Source organism: Moschus berezovskii, chromosome 4 (genome assembly GCF_049115385.1).
Source record: "Moschus berezovskii isolate FMDL1 chromosome 4, NW_MosBer_1.0, whole genome shotgun sequence".
NCBI lineage: Eukaryota > Metazoa > Chordata > Mammalia > Artiodactyla > Moschidae > Moschus > Moschus berezovskii.
In genome coordinates this window covers 124,379,463-124,402,375 of record NC_142463.1, presented here as the reverse complement: position 1 = coordinate 124,402,375, position 22,913 = coordinate 124,379,463, and the positions used below count along the sequence as shown (strand labels likewise).

The 22,913-nt window shown below is 40.7% G+C and overlaps 1 protein-coding gene across 6 annotated transcripts in view; it reads right to left on the bottom strand.

Moving 5' to 3' along the window:
- Positions 1 to 22,455, bottom strand: part of DCAF6 (DDB1 and CUL4 associated factor 6) — a 177,992-nt gene extending 155,537 nt beyond the window's left edge. For all 6 annotated transcript variants that reach the window (XM_055403951.2, XM_055403952.2, XM_055403953.2 and 3 more), the window contains exon 1: positions 22,237 to 22,455. In XM_055403951.2, the coding sequence (XP_055259926.1) occupies positions 22,237 to 22,333 (97 nt within the window). In that variant the 5' untranslated portion in view covers positions 22,334 to 22,455. The remainder of the gene's footprint in view (positions 1 to 22,236) is intronic.
- Between the last annotated feature and the right edge of the window lie 458 nt (positions 22,456 to 22,913).

The following is a 22,913-nucleotide window of genomic DNA, read 5'->3' as shown; positions in this document are numbered from 1 at the left end:
TGTAAAAATTTTATATTTTATGGGAATAATACCATCAACTTCATAGGCTTATTGTCATAAGCAAATTACTCCGCATAGGCAAAATTCATAAATATGTCTGATCTACTACAGACACTTAAGAATAGTTCTCTCCTGCAGAGAACCCTCCTACACTATTGGTAGGAACGTAAATTAGTTCAGCCATTATGGAGAAAAGAATGGAGGTTCCTTAAAAAACTAAAAATAGAGCTACCATATGACCCTGCAATCCAATTTCTGGGCATAGAGCCTGAGAAAAACATGATCTGAAATGATATATGCACCCCAATGTTCACTGCACCAGTGTTTGCAATAGCCAAAACATGGAAGCCACCGAAATGTCCACTGACAGAAGAACGGATAGAGAAGATGTGGTACAATGGACTACTACTCTCCTAGTAATTCTGCTTCTTTGATTAGACTCATTTATGATTAACACCTTCAGCAAACTAGCAACAGAGGGAAACTTCCTCAATCTGACAATAAGCACCAGTAAAAGACCTAAAACTTATATTTAATGGTGAAAGACTGAAAGCTTCCCATTTAAGATCAGGACAATAAAAGGAAGTTTCACTCTCACCACTACTGTTAAACACATTCCTGGAAGTTTTAGAGATAGAGATAATGTAAGAAGGAAAAAGAAAAGATACATAGTTTGGAAAGTAAGAAATAAGAGAGTCCCTACTGAAAGATGATATAATTTTCCATGTAACAAATCTCCTGGCATATACCTCAAAACCTCGGAAGATATATAAGCAGAGTGCATCACGCGAAATGCCAAACTAGAGGAAGCACAAGCTGGAATCAAGCTTGCTGGGAGTAACATCAATAACCTCAGACATGGAGATGACACTACCGTTATGGTAGAAAGCGAAGAAGAACTAAAGAACCTCTTGATTAAAGTACAAGAGGAGAGTGAAAAAGCTGGCTTAAAACTCAACATTCAAAACTAAGGTCATGGCATCCGGTCCCATCACTTCAAGGCAAATAGATGGGCAAACAATGGAAACAGTGATAGACTTTACTTTCCTGGGCTCCAGAATCACTGCAGATGGTGACTGCAGCCATGAAATTAAAAGACACTTGCTCCTTGGAAGAAAAGCTACAACCAACCTGGACAAAGCAGAGACATTCTTGGCCAACAAATGTCCGTCTAGTCAAAGCTATGGTTTTTCCAGTAGTCAGGTATGGATCTGAGTTGGACTATAAAGAAAGCTGAGCACCGAAGAACTGATGTTTTTGAACTGTGGTGTTGGAGAAGACTCTTGAGAGTCACTTGAACTGCAAGGAGATCCAACAGTCAATCCTAAAGGCAATCAATCCTGAATATTCACTGGAAGGACTCATGCTGAAGCTGAAACTCCAATACTTTGGCCACGTGATGCAAAGAGCTAAGTCACTGCAAAAGACCCTGATGCTGGGAAAGATTGAAGGCAGGAAGAGAAGGGGACGACAGAGGACGAGACGGTTGGATAGCATCACCGACTCAATGGACATGAGTTTGAGCAAGCTCTGGGAGTTGGTGATAGAGAAGCCTGGCGTACTGCAGTCCAAGGGGTCACAAAGAGTCAGACAGGACTGAGTTACTGAACTGAACTGAGCAAGATTACAGGATATAAGTCCAACACAGACCAAAAAAGAAAAACATACTGTTTTATACTAATAATGAATGGGCAGAAGTTGAACTTTAACACAATATACTTAAAACTGCTCTTAATTAAAAGAAAATTAAACATTTAGACATAAGCATAACAAATTATGCTGAGGATCTATATTCTGATAATTACTGGGTTGGCCAAAAAGTTCAAATAAACTTGTAGGCCAATCCAATACAAAATGCTGATGAAAGAAACCAAAGAACTAAATAAATGTAGCAATGTACCATGTCGATGGATCAGAAGACTCAACACAGTAAAGATGTCAGTTCTTTCCAAACTGATATGTAAGTCCAATGCAATTCCTATCAAAATTCCAAGAAGGTATTTTGGAGATAAAGACAACCTTACTATAAAATTCATATAAAAAAGCAAAAGACCTAGAAGAGCTAAAACAATTTTGAAAAAGAAGAGCTGAAGGGGGAAACATCATTCAACCTGATGTAAAAACTTACTAAATAGCTATAATAATCGAACAGTATGATATTTACAGAGAGATAGATACACATACCAATGAAAGAGAATAGATAACACAGATTAGACACACACAAATATGCCCAAGAGGTACAAAAGCAATTCAACGGAGACAGTTTTTTAAACAGTGCTAGAGCAAGTGGCGGAGAAGGCAATGGCAAGCCACTCCAGTACTCTTGCCTAGAAAATCCCGTGGATGGAGGAGCCTGGTAGGCTGCAGTCCGTGGGGTCGCTAAGGGTCGGACACAACTGAGCGACTTCACTTTCACTTTTCACTTTCACACATTGGAGAAGGAAATGGCAACCCACTCCAGTGTTCTTGCCTGGAGAATCCCAGGGACGGGGGAGCCTGGTGGGCTTCCGTCTATGGGGTCACACAGAGTCGGACACGACTGAAGTGACTTAGCAGCAGCAGAGCAAGTGGACATTCATAAGCATGAAAATGAACTTCAAGTTAAATCACATACCTCATACAAAAATTCACACATCACTGACAAGAAACATATTAATGTATCTTTTGCTACCTGAAAGTACTGACCTGAAATGTTCAATATTCACTTATATAATAAATTGCCAGCCACAGGAGTTAGTTTCTGCAAAAATCCCCCCAGTCAATAATGTGACAACACAAAATGGACTCTGAAATTAAATGTGAAAATGTAAGATTATAAAACTTCAGAGAAAACACACAGGAGGTGATCTTTAGGACCTGGGGCTAAGTTAAGAGTTTTTAAAAATGATACCAAAAGCAAAGGCCATAAAAGAAAAACATTGATAAATCGAACCTCATCAAAGTTAAAAACCTTTACTCGGCAAAAGACTCTGTCAAGAAAAGAAAAAGACAACTACATATTGGGAGAAAATATTTGCCAACGGCATATCCAACAAAGGACTAGGACCTAAAGTATATAAGTAAGTCTCAAAACATAACAGTGAAGAAAATAATAATCCAAACAGAAAGTGAGCAAGAGACATGAAAAGATATGCCACTGAAACTATCAAGACAGCAGTACTCCTCCAAGCACCAACAACCGGCTACCTTAGGACCTGGTCTTACCTGCCAGCAGGCAAGGAACCAGGATTCCTTCACTACACAGCCAGTCGTACCATGACCTGGCCCCAGTCACAAACAGCTGGAAGCCTCTGCACTATGAAAAGCCTGCAAGCTGGCCCCATGTACCAGACTGCCACAGCAGTCAACCTCGCTACATCAAAAGGTCCCACATAGTTCACACAAGGGATACCCCAAGATCATACAATTCTAGCAACCTTAGAGGAGTATACTTACTGACTCACCAAGATATCTCCTATATTAGGCCACTTATCCAACATCAGGAAATACAATGGGCCTATCTAATACACAGAAACAGAAATAGATAATTAGGCAAAATGAGATGACAGAGGTTCCAACTGAAGGAACAGAATAAAAATCCCAGAAGAAAAACTAAATTGGAGACAAACAATTTATCTGACAGAGTTCAAGATAATGCTCAAAAGGATGCTCAATGAACTTGGGAGAAGAAAGAACACAGTGAAAAGCTTAATAACGAGTTAGAAAATATAAAGAAGAACCAAACAAAGCTGAAGAATACAAAAGCTGAAATTAAAAACTACACTAGAAGTAAATAAGATGGCAGTGGGAAAATAATCAGCAAACTGGATGATGCTGCTAAATCATTAACATCTAACTGGATGATAGAGTAGTAGAAATCACACAAGCTGAACAGAAAAAGGGAAATAAACAATCTTATAAAATAAGGATAGTTTAAGAAATCTCAGGGTTTTCCCTCACAGTCCAGTGGTCAAGATTCTATGCTTCCACTGCAGGGGACATGGGTCTGATTCCTGTCAAGGTACTAAGATCCCATATGCTATAGGGTATGGTCAAAGAAACAAAAAAACAGAAAGACTTTGGAAACAACATCAAGCACACAAAAATTCACATTATGGAAGTTCCAGGAAAAGAAGAGAAAAAAGGACACAGGACTTATTTGAAGAAATAATAACTGAAAACTTTCCCGTGCATGTGCGCTAAATAAGTCTTATCAGTCATGTCTGGCTCTGTGTGACCCTAAGGACTGTAGCCCACCAGACTCCTCTATCCATGGCATTCTCCAGGCAAGCATACTGGAGTGCGTTGCCATTCCCTTCTCCAGGGGATCTTCCCAACCCAGGGATCAAACCCGAATCTCTTACATCTCCTGCAGTGGCAGGTGGGTTCTTTACCACTAGCGCCATCTGGGAAGCCCTAACCTGCCTAAACTTCCCTAACGTGGGTGAAAACAAAAGACATCCAGGTCACAAAACTGATTATCCCAAAAATATCCACACTGAGACAAAATATAATGAAAAAGACAAAACTGAAAAAAAAAACGATCTTCCAAGCAATTAAAAAGGAAAAACAACCAGTTACCTACAAGGAAACTTCCAAAAGACTACTAGATCACTTCTTAACAAAAACTCTGCAGGTCAAAAAGGAGTGGTATGATATATTTTAAGTGATGAAAGGGAAAAAAACCTATAGCCAAAAATACTCTATCCAGCAAGGCATTCAGATTTGATGATAGTTCATTTTACAAATAAAAGCTAGAAGAATTCAGCACAAGTAAACTAGCTTTACAGTAAAATTTAAAAGTATTTAAGCAAAAAAAAAAAAGATTAAACCTAGAAAAATGAAAAGTACAAAATAAAAGATTTCACCAGGAAAGGCAAATATACAGTAAAGGTAACAGACCAACCACTTATAAAGCCAGTAGGAATGTTAAATGACAAAGGTAGTAAAATCATCTATATCAACAATAAGTAATCAAGAGAAATACAAAACAAAAAATGTAAAATATGAAGTCAAAAACATTAAACAAGGGACTTCCCTGGTGGTCCAGTAGTTAAGACTCCATCTGTCAAAGGAGGGGACACAGGTTCAATCCCTGGTCCCTGAAGATCCTACAAGCCATGGAGCAGCAAAGCCAACACACCACAACTACAGAGCCCATGCACCTAGAGGCCATGGCCTGCAACATAAGAAACTACCACAACGAGAGGCCTGCCTGCCATAATCTAGAGTAGCCCCCTCTTGCCACAACTAGAGAAAGCCTGCAAGTAGCAATGAATACCCAGCACAGTGAAAAGGAAAAAAAAAAATGAGGGAAGAAGTAAAAATTCAGGGTTGTAGGAATACATTTGAACTTAAAATCATCAACTTAAGCACACACATATAAAAGTGCTATATATAAACTTTATGGTAGCCAAAAACCAAAAAATCTATAATACACACATATTCCAAAAAAGGGCTTCTCAGGGGGCTCAGTGGTAAAGAATCTGCCTGGCACTGCAGAAGACTCAGGAGACACAGGTTCAATCCTTGGATCAGGGAAATCCCCTACAGATGCTAATGGCAATTCATTCCATTTCTTTCCTGGAAAGTCCCATGGACAGAAGAGCCTGGTGGGCTACCGTACATAAGGTCACAAAGAGTTGAACATGACTGAGCATACACACACATTCATATCAAAAAAATTGACACTAAACACTAAAGACAGTCATTAAATCATAAGAGAGCAAAAGAAGAACACAACTATAAAAACCTCAAAACAATGAACAAAACTGCAATAAGTGCAAATTTATCAATATTTGCTTTCAATGTAAACAGACTAAATGCTCTAATTAAAGACAAAGAATACCTGAATGGATGAAAAAATAAGACCCATAAAAATACTGTCTACAAGAGATTCACTTCAGGATGAAAGATACAAAAAGCCTGAAAGTGAGAGGATGGAAAAGGTATTCGACACAAATGAAAACAAAAAGAAAGTTGGGGTAGCAATACTTACATCAGCAAAATCAGACTTTATAACAAAGACTATAACAAGAGACGAAGGAGATTACATAATGATAAAATGATCGATCAAAAAAGATACAGGGAATTCCTTGGTTCTCCAGTGGCTAGTTCATGGGGTTTTCACTGCTGAAGCCCAAGTTCAGTCCCTGGTAGGGGTCCCACAAGCTGCATGATACAGCCAAAAGAGACAAAAGAAAAAAATATAATAATTGTAAATATATATACACCTAACATAGGAGCACACACATATATAGCACAAATATTAACAAAGAAACTGACAGTAACATAATAATACTAGGGAACTTTAACACTTCACTTACATCAATGGATGGATCATCCAGACAGAAAATCAATAAGGAAACACTGGCCTTAAAACAATACATCATGCCACTACTGGGCATTTATCATGAGAAGACCATAATAGAAAAAGACACATGTAACCCAATGTTCATTGCAGCACTATTTACATTAGCCAAGACATGGAAGCAAGCTACATGCCCATTTGACAGATGAATTAAAAAAAAGTTGTGCTACGTATATACAATGGAATATTACTCAGTCATAAAAATGAATGCATCTGAGTCAGTTCTAATAAGGTGGATGAACCTCAAGCCCACTGTACATAATAAAGTCAGAAAGAGAAAACCAAATCTTGTGTATTAATACATATACAGAATCTAGAAAGATGGTACTGATGAACCTATGTGCATGGCAGCAATGGAGAAGCAGACGTAGGGGACAGACTTAAGGACACGGCAGGAAAAGGGAAAGGAGAGGGTGGGATGAATGGAGAAAGGAGCATGGAAACATACATTTCCATATGTAAAACAGGTAGCCAGTGGGAATTTGCTGTGTGACTCAGGGAGTTCAAATCTGTACTCTGTGACAATCTAGAGGGATGGGATGCAGTGGGAGGTGGGAGGGAAGTTCAAGAGGAAGGGGACATACACATACCCATGGCTGATTCGCATTGATGTATGGCAGAAACCACAACAATATTGTGACGCAAATATACCTTGATTAAAAAATAAATTTTAAAAAAGTAACTCCCAAAAAAATAAACTATTTTGTTCATCAGTTCAGTCGCTCAGTTGTGTGCAACTCTTTGTGACCCCATGCACTGCAGCACTGAGTCAGTGACGCCATCCAACCACCTCATCTCTGTCGTTTCTGTTATTCAAAAGCAGCAGAATACACATTCTTCTCAAGTGCACAAGGAATATCTCAAGGACAGATCATAAGCTGGGTAACAAAGCAAGTCACTATAAATCTTCTTACGATTCAAATCAGCTGTTGAGAACAAGACAGTGGAGGAGCCAGTGGATGTGGAGTATGTCTCTCTCCACGGATCCATCAGGAACACACCTTCACACACAGAAGTGCATGTGGAACACCAGCTGAGAATGGACAGGAGGATCTGACCAGCGGGAAAGAATAGAAAGAGCCTCGCAAAACTCGGTAGGAGGAAGGAACTAGGGGGAAAAATAGGAGTGTTAGCAGGACTGGACCTGCCCTCGGCGGATGGGGGAACTGAAGCAGGGGTCCGATCCCCACATTGGAGCAACTGTCTGAGTCACAGGAAAAACGTTTAAGGCTGAGAGTGAGACAGCTAATCTGCGGCCGCCTAAATGGGATGAGAATCAGACAGTCCTTGCCGCAGCCATACAAACCCTGGATACCGATGCAGGTCCCCAGGAAGGTGCATGGGCTGGGAGCTGTAGTTTAGGGTTGTGGAGCAATCCCAGGGCGAGGGCTGCAGAGAGACTGCGGAGAGAAGTATCAAGAGTATGTGAGGGAGGAGATTGTGGTGGGAAACGCCTGTGAAGGAAAGCTGGGCAGCCACGGAAGCAAGGCAATACTGCTGAGTCACGCGGAAGGGGTGGAAGCAGCACCACAGCCTCTCTCCCCCACACGCCAGCATCGGCAGCTGAACAACAGAAAGACCGGCCCACCAAACGCCTGACGCACTGAACTACAGAGTAGGACCCCCCCCACAGTGCCCCTTTAAGTGCCTCACACGCCGATCTACAGAGGAGGACTCCAGCCAGGGGAACCCCTCTATGTGCCTGATGCCCCGAACAACAGAGAAGGACCCCAGGCAAGAGAGTCCTTTAAGTGCCTGAACGGGCAGAGCTACGAAGAAAGACTGGCCAAAGAGGCCTTCTGATCGCCAGCTACAAGAGGCTCCAAAAGAGACTCTGATAGGGCCATAGCTCCTGTGGCTGGGGCAGTCCACTTTGCGCTGCCAGGGTCCCCGCAAGCCAAGCAGCTGCACCACCTTCATGCTCGACTCTCACTGGGGCAGAGCTGCCACAGGCAAGAAAAATCTTGCATCTATGCATGCAGGGTCACTTCAGTTGTTTCCAACTCTTTGCGACCCGGTAGACTGTGGCCTGGCAGGCTACTCTGTCAAGGGAGTTTTCCAGGCAAGAATACTGGAGCGTATCGGCCAATACTGGTTGTCATACCGTTCTAGAGCACTATATTTCCTACTACCCTAGCCGTCAACCCCCCTGAGTACCTGGTGCTGCCAGAACCCCTGCGACCCAAGCAGCTGCACGTCCACACCTGGCCCTCACAGGGGCAAACCCAAGTCCTCCAGGGCAGCCTCAGGAGCAAACCCCAGTGGATGACCAACATGCAAAGGTAGAAATAAAACAATTGAAACCCGGGGGCAGTGTAGCTAAGGAAGAAGACCCAAAACCTTCCCACCAGCTGTACAAGCTGCAGATTAAATCCACACAATCAACTAGGCAGACTCAGTGTCTATGGAACATATAAAAGAACAATAAGATCTCCCACAAAAGAAAACGCACTAGTTCTGATAGCTGTGGACACTGGAGAAAAGAACACACAGGAGTAGGACCAGATTAGAATCTGAGCTGCCCCCACAGCAGGTCCAGAGATCGGCACAGTGTTGGAGGGCATCCTAGGGAGGTGAGGTGGACTGTCACTCCCAGCGAGGGAAAGGACGCTGACAATTGGAATTATACTGATTTCGTGAACTGAAAGAATTAATATCACTAAAATGTTCATAATACCCAAGGCAAGCTACAGATTTCATCCAATGACTATCAAAACACAAATGGCATTTTTCACAAAAGAAATAATTTCAAAATTTGTACAGAAACACAAAACATCCGAAATAATCAAAACAAAAAAGAAGCTAAAAAGTATCACGCTCTGATTTCAAACTATACTACAAACTAATGCAATAATAGTATTGTACAGGCATAAAAACAGATACAGACAATGGAACAAAATAGAAAACCTAGAAATGAATGCACACATATGCAGTCAATCCATCTATGACAAAGGAGGCAAGAATATACAATGAGGGTGGTAAACTGCTATATTTAAATGGCTAACCAACAAAAACCTATTGAATAACACATGGAAGTCTGTTCAATGTTAAGGGCCAGTCTGGATGGGAGGGGCTTTGGGGGAAGAATGGATGCATGTTTCTGTATGGCTGAGTCCCTTCACTGTTCACCTGAAACTATCACAACACTGTCAACTGGCTATACCCCCAAACAAAATGTCTTTGGTATTAAAAAATACTAAAAACTTTTTTAAAAGGCCAAAAAAAAAAAAAGGAGTCGTAAAATTGGACAGCTACGTGCAAAAGCATCAAACTGAACGAATTTTCTCACATCATATGCAAAAATTCAAAATGAATTAAAGACTTACATGTCAGACTTGAAACCATAAAACTTCTAGAAGAAAACATAGGCAGTATGCTCTTCGACATCTGTCTTAATAATTTTCTTATATGCTTCCTCAGCAAGAAAAACAAAAGCAAAAATAAACAGGGTTTCGTCAAACTAAAAAGTTTCTGCACAAGAAAGAAATCTATCTACAAGACTAAAAGGCCATCAATTGAATGTGAGAAGATTTTTGCAAACAATATATTTTATAAGTGGTTAATATCTAAAATATACCAACAACTCATACAACATAATATCAAGATAAAACCCATTTACAAAACAAGAAGACCTAAATACACATTTTCTTTTTTTCTTTTAATAGACCCTTTTCCCAAGGAAGACTATATATAAATGGCCAACTCAAACATGAAAAGATGCTCAATATCACTAAACATCAGAGAAATGCAAGTCTAAATCACAATGAGGTATCATCTCACACCTGTCAGAATGGCTATTATTAAAAAGATAACAAATGAGTGTGTGAGAGGATGTGAAAGAGAGGAAGCCACACTGCTGGTGGGAATGCAAACTGGCACAGTCACTATGGAAAATGATGTGCAGGTTTCTCAAAAAACTAAAAAGAGGACTACCTTTCTATCCAGCAATTTCACTTCTGGGTATCTTCCAGAAGAAAACAAAAGCAGTAACTAAAACAATATATTCTCCCCTGTTTTCTTTGCTGCATTATTTATACTAGTCAAGATGTGGAAGCAACCTAAATGACCATCAAAACATATTTTGATGTGGACTACTTTTTGTTCAGTCGCTAAGTTCTGTCCAACTCTCTGCAACCCCATGGACTGCAACATGCCAGGCTCCTCTGTCCTCCACTATCCCCAGATGTTTGCTCAAATTCATATCCAATGAGTCAGTGATGCTATGCAACAATAACATCCTCTGCCTCCCCCTTCTCCTTTCGCCCTCATCTTTCCCAGCATCAAGATCTTTTCCAATGAGTCGGCTCTTCGCATCCTGTGGCCAAAGTATTTGACCTTCAGCTTCAGCATCAATCCTTCCAATGAATATTCAGAGTTTATTTCTTTTAAGAGTGACTGGTTTGATCTCCCTGCTGTCCAAAGGACTCTCAAGAGTCTTCTCCAGCGCCACAGCTCTAATCCATACATGACTACCAGAAAAACCACAGCTTTGACTATACAGACCTGTGTCAACAAAGTGATGTCTCTGCTTTTGAATACGCTGTCTAGGTATATCATAGCTTTTCTTCCAAGGAGTGTCTTTTAATTTCATGGCTGCAGTCACTGTCCACAGTGACTTTTGGAAGCCAAGTCTGTCACTGTTTCCATTTTTTACCCATCTATTTGCCATGAAGTGATGGGACTGGATGCCACAATCTTACGTTTTTTGAATGTTGAGTTTTAAGCCAGCTTTTTCACTCTCCTCTCTCACTTTCATCAAGAAGCTCTTTAGTTCCTCCTTGCTTTCGGCCATTAGAGCGCTATCATCTGTATATCTGAGGTTACTGATATTTCTCCCAGCAATCTTGATTTCAGCTTGGGATTCATCCAGCCCAACATTCTGCATGATGTACTCTGCATATAAGTTAAACAAGCAAGGTGACAATATACAGCCTCAACGTACTCTTCCCAATCTAGAACCAGTTTGTTGTTCCATGTATAGTTCTAACTGTTGCTTCTTGACCTGTATAGAGGCTTCTCAGAAGATAAGTAAGGTGATCTGGTATTTCCATCTCAAAGAATTTTCCAGTTTGTTATGATTCAAACAGTCAAAGGCTGTTTTCATTTCAGAGTAATGAAGCAGACGTTTTTCTGGAATTCTCTTGCTTTCTCTATGATCCAACAAATGCTGGCAATTTGATCTCTGGTTCCTCTGCCTCTTTGAATCCCAGCTTGTACATATGGAATTTCTCAGTTCACATATTGCTGAAGCCTAGCTCGAAGGATTTTGAGCATTACCTTGGTAGCATGTGAAATGAGAGCTAATACAAAATTTTGAACATTCTTTAGCACTGCCATTCTTTTGGACTGGAATGAAAACTGACCTTTTCCAGTCCTTTGGCCTCTGCTGAGTTTTCCAAACTTGCTGACATATTGAGTGCATCATCTTTTAGGATTTGAAATAGCTCAGCTGGAATTCCATCACCTCCACTAGTTTCGTTCTTAGTAATGCTTCCTAAGGCCTACTTGACTTCACGCTCCAGGATGTCTGGCCCTAGGTGAGTGACCACACCACTGTGGTTATCCTGATCATTAAAGACTTTTTTTGTATAGATCTTCTGTGTATTCTTGCCACCTCTTCTTAATCTCTTCTGCTTCTCTTAGGTCCTTGCTGTTTGTTCTTTATTGTGCCCATCTTGGCATGAAATGTTCCCTTGTTATCTCCAATTTTCTTGAAAAGATCTCTAGTCTTTCCCATTCTATTGTTTTCCTCTAATTCTCTGCATTGTTACTTAAGAAGGCTTTCTTATATCTCCTCATTATTCTCTGGAACTCTGCATTCAGTTATGTATATCTTTGTCTTTCTCCTTTGCCTTTTGCTTCTTTTCTCAGTTCCTTGTAAGGCGTCCTCAGACAATCATTTTGCCTTTTTGTATTCCTTTCTCTTGGGGATGGTTTTGATCACTACCTCCATTGTTACGAACCTCCGTCTTTAGTTCTTTAGGTACTGTCTACCAGATCTAATCCCTTGAATCTATTTGTCACTTCCACTGTATAATTGTAATGGATTTGATCTAGGTCATATCAAAACGCCTAGTGGCTTTCCCTACTTTCTTCAATTTAAGCCTGAATTTTGCTATAAGGAGCTCAAGACCTGAGCCACAGTCAGCTCCTGGTCTTGTTTTTGCTGACTGTACAGAGCTTCTTCATCTTTGACTGCATAGAATATAATCAATCTGATCTTGGTATTGACCATCTGGTGATGTCCATTGTAGAGTCATCTCTTGTGTTGTTGCAAGAGGCTGTTTACTATGACCAGAGTGTTCTTCTCTTGGCAAAACTGTTAAGACTTTGCCCTGCTTCATTCTGTACTCCAAGGCCAAACTTGCCCGTTACTCCAGGTATCTCCTGACTTCCTACTTTTCCATTCCAGTCCCCTATGATGAAAAAGACATTTTTTTGGTGTTAGTTCTAGAAGGTATTGTAGGTCTTTATAGAATCATTGGGCTTCCCTGGTGGCTCAGAGGTTAAAGCGTCTGCCTCCAATGCGGGAGACCCTGGTTCGATCCCTGGGTCGGGAAGATCCCCTGGAGAAGGAAACGGTAACCCACTCCAGTATTCTTGCCTGGAGAATCCCATGGACGGAGAAGCCTGGTAGGCTACAGTCCATGGGGTCGCATAGAGTCGGATACGACTGAGCGACGGAACGGATAGAATCATTAGACTTTAGCTTCTTCAGCATTAGTGGTTGGGGCACAGACTTGGATTACTGTGATATTGAATGTTTTGTCTTGGAAACAAACAGAGATCATTCTGTAGTTTTTGAGATTGCACCCAAGTACTGCATTTCAGACTCTCTTGCTGACTATGGCTACTTCATTTCTTCTAAGCGATTCTTGCCCACAGCAGTAGATATAATGGTCATCTGAATTAAATTCACCCATTCCTATCCATTTTAGTCACTGATTCCTAAAATGTTTACTCTTCCCATCTCCTGTATGACCACATCCAAGTTATCTTGATTCATGGGCCTAATATTCCAGGTTCCTGTGCAAAACTGTTCTTTACAGCATCAGACTACTTTCACCACCAGACACATCCACAACTGAGCAACATTTCCATTTTGGCCCCACCTCAGTAATATATTGGACACCTACCAGGGCTTCCCTCTTGGCTCAGCCAGTAAACAACCTGCCTACAATGCGGGAGACCTGGGTTCAATCTGTGGCTCCGGAAGACCCTTGGAGAAGGGAATGGCAACTCACTCCACCATTCTTGCCTGGAGAATCTCATGGACAGAGGAGCCTGGCAGGCTACAGTCCATGGGATTGCAAAAAGTCAGACATGACTGAGCGACTAACACCTTCACCTTCATCAACCTGGGGGTCTCATCTTCCAGTGTCTTACCTTTTTGCCTTTTCATACTGTTCACAGGGGGTCTTAAGAAAAGAATAATGAAGTGTTCTGCCATTCCCCTCTCCATTGGACCTTGTTTTGTCATACTTCAATTTAAAATATTAGGTTGGTGCAAAAGTAATCAAGGTTTTGAATCATGGAAGTTTGCTGTTTGATATTGAAATACATTCTTCAATAAATGTGATGTTACACATTACTTAATGCACATTTCTTGCTTTATGTCGTTTTGCTAATGGCATTACTTGCTGTTTATTTTTATTTTAGACTAGACAAATGACGTTAGACAAAAAGCAAATTTGAGTGATTTTTCTTTTTACCTCAAATTCAAAATGGGTCATAAAGCAGTGGAAACAACTCACAACATCAACAACGCACTTCGCCCAGGAACTGCTAACAAAAATACACATGTACTGCACTACAGTGCAGTGGTGGTTCAAGAAATTTTGCAAAGGAGATGAGAGCCTTGAATATGAGAAGCACAGTGGTTGGCCACTGGAAGCTGACAATGACCTGACAATGACTGAGTGGGTTATCAAAGCTGAGCCTCTTACAACTTCACAAGAAATGGCTGAAGAACTCAATGCCAATCCTTCCAAATGGTGAACCCCTTGCATTTGAAGCAAATTGGAAAGGTGAAAAAACTCCCTAAGTGGGAGGCTCATGAGCTGACCACAAATCAAAAGTTCATCATCTTGAAGTGTCATCTTCTCCTATTCTATGCAACAATGAACCATTTCTCAATCAGACTGTGACATGTGGTGAAAAGTAGATTTTATCGACAACCAGCGATGGCTGGATTGCAGCTCAGTGGTTGGGCCAAAAAGCTCCAAAGCACTTCCAAAACCCAAACTTGTACCAAAAAAAAAAAAGGCCAGGGTCACTGTTTGGTAGTCTGCTGCCAGTCTGATCAACTACAGATTTCTGAATCCTGACAAAACCATTACATCTGAGAAGGATACTCAGCAGCAGATAGATGAGATGCACCAAAAACTGCACCGCCTACAGCCAACACTGGTTAACAGAAAGGACCCAATTCTTCTCTGCTCCAACGTCCAACCAAACCTCACACAACCAATGCTCTAAAAGTTAATGAACTGGGCTTCCAAGTTTTGCCTCATATGCCATTTTCACCTGATCTCTTGCCAACCAATTAGCACTTCTTCAAGCATCCCAACTTTTTGCAGGGAAAATGCTTCCACAACCAACAGGATGCAGAAAATGCTTTCCAAGAGTCAGATTTTTATGCTACAGGATTAAACAAACTTATTTCTCATTGGCAAAAATGTGTTAATTGCAATGGTTCCTAATTTGATTAATAAAGATGTGCTGAGACTTTGGACCGAAACAACAATTACATTTGCCCTAAAACTTCAATTTTTATAAAGTAGAAAAAAAATAAAGATAGTAAAAAAGGAAAACCATATGAAGAGATGTTCAACTCAGCCTTCAGGGAAATTATGACTTTAAACCACGATTTATTGCTACATACTTATTAGAATTACTAAATAAAAAACAACAGCAACACCAAATGCTGGTGATGATGCAGAGAAAATAGATTACTCATACGTGGGTGATGGGAACATAAAATGGTTCAGACATACTGGAAAAAAATATGGCAGTTTCTTACAAAAGTAAACAATGTGCTTGTCATATAGTGCAATAACTACAATTCTTGGACATTTATCCCAGAAATGAAAATTTATGTTCATACAAAAACCTGTATATGGATATTCTTAACAGCTCTCTAACAGTCAAAACCTGGAAACAATATACAAACAACAGTCAACAACTGAATGATTAGATAGTCGTAGATCCATATCATGAAATAATAATCGAAACAGAAAGAAATAAACTATTGACACACACAACTTGGATGGGTCTTAATGGAATTATGTGCAGAGTGAAAACTCAATCTCAAAAGTTTACATGCTGCTATTTACAACATTTGTTACTGTTTAGTCACCAAGTCAGGTCTGATTCTTTGCAACCCCATGAACTGTAGCCCACCAGGCTCCTCTGTCCGTGAGATTTCCCAGGTAAGAATACTGGAGTGGGTCACTATTTCCTTCTCCACAGGATCTTCCCAAACCCAGGGACTGAACCTATGTCTCCTGTACTGACAGGCAGATTCTTTACCACTGAGCCACCAGGGAAGTCCCCAGTTTACAATATTACATAACAACATGTTATTTATATAACATTCTTGAAATGACAAAATTATAGAAATAGAGATTAGCAGTTACCAGGGTTTAGCAGTCAGGAGAAAAGGATGTAGCGGTGATTAAAAATGGTATCACAAAGAATTATCGTGATAGAACTGTTCCATGTCTTAAATATGCTGGTAACCACTTTAATCCATTAACATTAAGTGACAATTTATTAAAATTAATTAAAACCAATGTTAAAATTGCATGGTACAAAATACACAAATGCACACATAAAACTGGGGAAATGGAAATAAGATTTCTCGATCTATGTCAATTTCAAGATTGTGAATACACAAACTCTTCACAAAAAAAGAACACATCCAACTCATTTATGAGGCCAGCATTATCCGGACACCCAAAGCAGGCAAAAATATAACAAGAAAACTGTAGGCTAATAGCCTTAATGAACAAAAACAGCAAATTTTTACCAAAAGTGAAACCAGCGATACATAAAGATTTATAGCCATAGCCGACAAATTGAATGTTGCGTCAACATTCAAAAATCAATGTTAATGTATTAATATAATCTATGAAAAAGAAATCATAAAATCAACTCAATAGAATAAATCTTGACAAAATTCAACAGCTAGTCATGATAAACACTCTCAGCAATTTAAGAGCAGAAAGGAATTTCTTCAATGGATAACTACAAAAACCTACAGTCAACAACATATTTAATAGTTAAAGACTGAATTCTTGCTAGGACAAAGAATAAAGCAATGATTTCCACTCTTACTACTTCAAGATTCTACTGGAGTCCTAAGTACAATTAAGCAATAAAATTGGAAAAAGGAAGAAAAAAATAACAGAAGTGAAAAAGAGGAAATCTTTTTTTTTTGTTGGCCATACCACATGGCTTGTGGGAGCTCAGTTCCCTAACCTTGGATTGAACCCAAGCCCTCAGCAGTGAGAGCATGGAGTTCTAACCACTGTACTGCCAGGGAATTCCCAGGAAGAAATCTCAATACACAATGACATAATCATCTACATAAAATCCAGGCTCATGGCTCAGTGGTAAAGAATCCACATGCCAATGCAGGAGACATGGGTTCAGTCCCTGATCCAGGAAGATCCCACATGCCATGAAGCAACTAAGCTGGTGCTCCACCACTACTGAGCTTGTGCTCTAGAGCCAGGGAGCCACAACTACTGAGCCTCTGCTCAGGAACAAGAGAAGCCACTACAATGTAAGAGTCAAAAATAGAAAACTTCTAGAAAAAAAGCATAGTATATCTTTGTCACCTTGGATTAGGTAAAGATTAAATAGCACACAAAAAAAGCATGCACTATAAAAGATGCTGTCAAGAAAAAGACAAGACACAACAGGGAGAAAATATCTGCAAAATAAATTATCTGGTTAAAGATTTGTATCAAAGGGAATATAAAGAACTATTACAATATTAAGAAGGTAAATCTGAATATTTAACCAAAGTATATAGATGGAAAATAGGCCATGAAAATAAACTCAAAACCACTAATTATGAGGATTAAATCAAATGCAAATTAAAACAACAATGGTATCATTATACCTACATATCTATTTAAAAAGCTAAAATTAAGAAGACATAATGCCAAGTGTTGATGAGAAGGAACAACTAGAACTCTCAAACATTACTGATGTGAACACCATACGGTATGATTATTTTGAAAAAGTTTCTTGAGTTAAACACACTTACCACACAACTCAGAAATCCCACAGTAAGTATTACTCAAGAAACAAGGATTTAGGAATTCTCCGGCAGTCCAGTGGTAAAAACTCCGGGCTTTGACTCCCAAGGCTCTGGCTTCAACCCCTGCTTGGGGAACTAAGACCCCACAGGCCTCAGGACATAGTGGGGGAAAAAAAAGCCAAGGATTTAAGTGTCCTACCCTACTTATTCTTTGCCAAAGTATAAATTAAAAGTTTTATTATCTATATCTTCACTAGTTATCAGCAGTATTCAAAAAAAAATTTTTTTTAATCTGCCACCCTAAGTCAGTAACCCTAACATGCAGTTACAGTTATAAAAACACACACCACATAGTAGTTTTGCAAACCTCAAGCCAATACTCATTAGTGGAAGTTCTACTGGGTAAACAACAACCTTTTTTAACAACATGATATGAAAGCAGAATGCACCATACCTGCTGCTGCTGCTAAGTCTCTTCAGTCGTGTCCGACTCTGGACGACCCCACAGACGGCAGCCCACCAGGCTCCTCTGTCCATGGGATTCTCCAAGCAAGAATACTGGAGTGGGTTGCCATTTCCTTCTCCAGTGCATGCATGCATGCTAAGTTGCTTTAGTCATATCCAACTCTATGCAACCCCATGGACAGCAGCCCATCAGGCTCCTCCGTCCACAGGACCCTCGAGGCAAGAACACTGTAGTGGGTTGCCATTTCCTGCTCCGGCACCATACCTAGTAAGGCTAAATGTCATTTGGGAAATCTTTTTAGTTATGTATGTTACTGTGGATAATGGTCAAAACATTTGAAAAACACTGACATAAAACATACCTGTAATATAAATTCCATGCTATCAGAAGTTCCTATCCCTTTTAAACACTTTAATTCTATACCAGCTAGGAAAGACATCTACAACAGAGCTATTAAATGGTCCGCCATTGCTATGATTAATAATATGCATTTGGTGGCCTAATCTTCAGGAATTATCTGTATATTCTGTAACATGTATTTGTCGTATCTGTCATTCACTATTAAAATCAGACATTTTTCAGCTTTCATTGAGTTTTTTTTTTAAGACTAAGGCAACAAAATACAAATATTTCACTTACTTTTCCCCAGTAGCTAACAAAGGGGCAAAACTCAAAATTTTCTGACCCTTATAAAATATATTGTAACTTTGCAACACTTTATGAAGAACTTTGTAAGTTTGAATGAATACAGATGTACTCAAGATACACTACAAGACTAATCTAAATGCAAAATCAACCATTTCAATACATACTGACTCTAATGATATTCAAAGGACAGAGACATTCTAATCCCCTTACAAAAGATATTTCAATCTTCACTATAAAGTTGTCACTGGCTTAGTGGTTCCTATTCCCCCAACCCCCTCGTCCGGACAAATTTCTCTGCTGAAATTCTAACCCCCAAGGTATTAGTATCAGGAGACAGGAATTTTGGGGAGGTGATTAGGCTTCGGTGTGTGCATGTTCAGTCGTGTCTGACTCTTTGCAACCCCATGGACTGTAACCCAACAGGATCCTCTGTCCATGGGATTTTCCAGGCAAGAATTCTGGGGTGGGTTGCCATTTCCTTCTCCAAGACTTGGATTAGTGCCCTTACATAAACGACCCCAGAGAATTAGCTCACTCTTCTGCCTTGTGAGGTTACAGTGAAAAGATGGTAAGAACCAGGCCCCCACCAGACTTAGAACCTGACCATGTGAACACACATGGTGTGTTCCAGCTTCCCAAATTTTGAAACATAAGTTTCTGCTGAAATAATTTTCTTTGATATGAGGAAAAGAGATAATTAACCAAATTTAAATAAAATCACCTGTAATGTTTCAATACTACTATTCAAAAGATACATGCTATGATTAATTTGAAATGCATATGTTACCAAAAAAGTGTCAGTTGCTTCTATCCCATTTTACTGTTATTTAGAAGTAACTCATTATTCAGTTCAGTTCAGTTCCCATTTTACTGTTATTTAGAAGTAACTCATTATTAGAAATACATATAATGGATAATTAGAGAAATATTTAACCTATGACATTATAAAGAATCAAAATGTTTAAATACTGAAGTCTCCAAAAAAAAAGAATCCATTTACTTTTTAAAACCCTTTCTTAAAAGGGGCTTTTTAAAAAGATTTTATGAGTACTTCAAAATATCATTTCTGGGGAACTTTCCTGGTGGTCCAGTGGCTAAGACTCCAAGCTCCCAATGCAGGTGGACCAGGTATGATCACTGACCAGTCAGAGAACTAGATCCCACGTGCAGCAACTAAGAGCTTGCAGGCCACAACTAAGGATTTGTCATACTGCAGCAAAGACAGAGGATCCCACATGCCACAACTAAGGCCCTGTGCATCAAATAAATAATTTTTTAAATTATTTTTAGAAAATCTCATTAATTCAGACAGTGCTAATGTGGATTTTGCTGTTTCCTGAATGCTAAGCCAAGATTAGCACTGGAGTGTGGATGAGCTAGATAAACTAAAAGTGTAAAGAAAGTCTCCTAAGGCCAAGAGATTGCTTTTCAAACTATTTCTGAATACTTAAAAAAACCCACTTTTAAAGGAAGCTCTTCCAAGAATGAGATAATTATAATGTATATACTACTAGCACATTTAAAATATTATGTAACATATGGAATTTACTGTTTGAATATACATGCTTGTAAATCTGTAATTTAGACTTTCTACTAAAGACAGTGAAGTCACATTCTTCAATTCCCCTCTACCCAAGACAAACTTCACTTCCATGATGGAGCTAGAAGAGGAAGGGAAAGAGAAAATTTATGATCTTACTATATTTTAATTGACTCTATCATAGATACAACTGAACTGAGCCAGCAGAAAACATGAATAGTAAAACTAAATATAATGACTACTCATTCAAATACTCCAACTAATTGAAATAAAGGACCACATATAAATTCATTCATGTAGAACATGTATTCTTTTTATTAAGCTAAAATTAAGTTCTCAGCAAGTAAATATTAAAAGAAATATTGCACATCTTTTAGGTTAATGGTTTAAAAAAGCACTCTCTATTCATATCAAATTTTAAAATGATTAATCACCACTCCAGGTACTTAACCTAGAACAAATGCACAAAAACCACGTACTGATACAAGGATGTTCACTGTAAATAACAGCAAACGTACAGAAGAAAAGGAAGGCTGAGTCAACCTTGACATCTTCATACTATTAAATACTATGCAACAGTTTTAAAAGACTGTCCAGATAGATCTATTTCTACGACCATGCAAAGATCTCCAAGATGTAATGTAAAAGCAAGTTGCTAAACAATACTTACAATATGACATCATACATGCAGGTCACACACATACACACTCCTACAGCATTTCTATATGTACACATGTGCTTGTGAGAATTCAAAGAAAAAGGTCTAGAAGAATATTCAGAAAACAGAATATGTTACCTCTCTAATGGTCTGTGTGTGAAACGAATGGGAGGAATCCTAAGAATTTGTGCTTCATTTTTACAAGGAGAATGTACTCATGTCACCTGAGACACTAAAAAGCAGGAGGAAGAAAAAAATGCTTGTTAACTTCTCTCAAATAATCACAAACCATAACTATCAGGTGTAATGAGATTTCAATTTCTTTCATTGATTTTAAGTCAAAACCGTTTGACTTAAAATCATTTAAATGACATTTAAAGCATTGAAATAACATCAACAAATACCTAAGATAAAAGTGATACAATTGGTAAGAAAAAAATTTTAATGATGTTCTCTTGCCTTCAAATTAAAAATAAAAAAGAAAGAATAAAGAGTAATGATAAGACTGCAGAGAAAGAAAGAAAAAAAGACTCTTACTAAAGCCATCCACTTTTAGGTCAGGCGTGACCCAGAATCCACACAAATCCACTTATACAAAACGGGAAAAAAAAAAAAAAACTGGACTACCGTTCCCTCAAGTACTGAAGGTTGTTTTTAGAAAGCTTAACTAAGAAACAGTAAATGCCAAGTGTTTCACCGGTGTGGGAATGGGAACGCGAAACCCTACACCTCCTTAAAGCAATCTAAACGACTGAACAGCAGAGTCCAACTGGGAGCGCGCGCGGGGGTGGGGACAGCTCAGCTATCACTTTTAGCTTCTGGCTCGGAGCCGCAGAACAGTTCAGCCCCAGGCTGTTTGGAGCGTGCAGCCCCCGAGGGTAGTCAACGCGTCGCCGCCGACACCTCAGCCCAACCGAGACCTCAGAGGAGGGGCGGTGAACACAAACTCAGGTCCTTCGGCTGAGCCGGGAGAGCGCTGAGGAGCAAAAGCGCCAACTTTTGCTCTGAACGCGGCAGCTCCGGCAGCTTCGACAAGTCTTCCCCCAAGTCACGCTCCTGAAGCGATCCCAGCACCTTTCCCGGCCAATGCTGTCCGCCCCAGGTCCGGCCCCCGGAGGAAGACCCGCGCAGGGCGGCGGCCGGCAGCACGAAAGAGGGACTCGGCCCGGGAGGAGCGGGCGCGGGGCCCGCCTGCGGAGGCCCCCCGGCACCGCGGGGTCCCCGGACGCCGCCGGCTGCTCCACGGCCCCCTCCCGCGCCCCCGGGCGGCGACCCCCGCGCCCCGCCCCGGGGCCCTGCTCACCGAGGTAGCGGCTCCGCAGCCGGGACGGGTCCTCCAGCCCGAGGGACCGTTTCCTCACGTCCCACAACAGGTGTGGGCGGGCGCCTCCCCGAGACATGGCTCTGCCCGGCAGGGGGAGGGGGAGACCACCGCGCGGGGGAGGGGAGGAGGGGAGGCGACGGCGGATCAGCACCCGAGCCGCGCCCGCGCCATCCGCGCGCCGCGGCTCTCAAGCCCAGCGAGTTAGATGGCCGCGGCGGGGGCGGCGGCAGCGCCTTCGCCTGCGAAGTCCGGCCGTACCCGGGCTGCCGCTCGCTTCATACTCTCCTCCTCAGACTACCCAGAACCAGCAGAGATCAGCAACAGTCCCCTCCCTCGGCACCCCCTCCGAAAGGGGGAGGCGGGGCGGCCTCGACTCCTCCCTCTGCTCGTCCGCTACACCCGCCCTTCCGAGCCTTTCTCGCGAGATGACGACCACCGGGCATTGAGGCCGGTGTGTGCCACGGCCGCCCTTACCCTAGAAAAGTGTGTTCGGGCCATTCTAGTTAAATCCTTAATACTCTGTGGATAAATGAGGAATAGAGAAGTAGCTGAAGTCGCAAGTCTCGCGCTCACGAGTCTCATTCCAAAGGAAGCCAGAGAGTTGTGCAGCGTCATCTTTAGTCGGGGCACGGAAGGCCTGAATAGTCCATTTCATC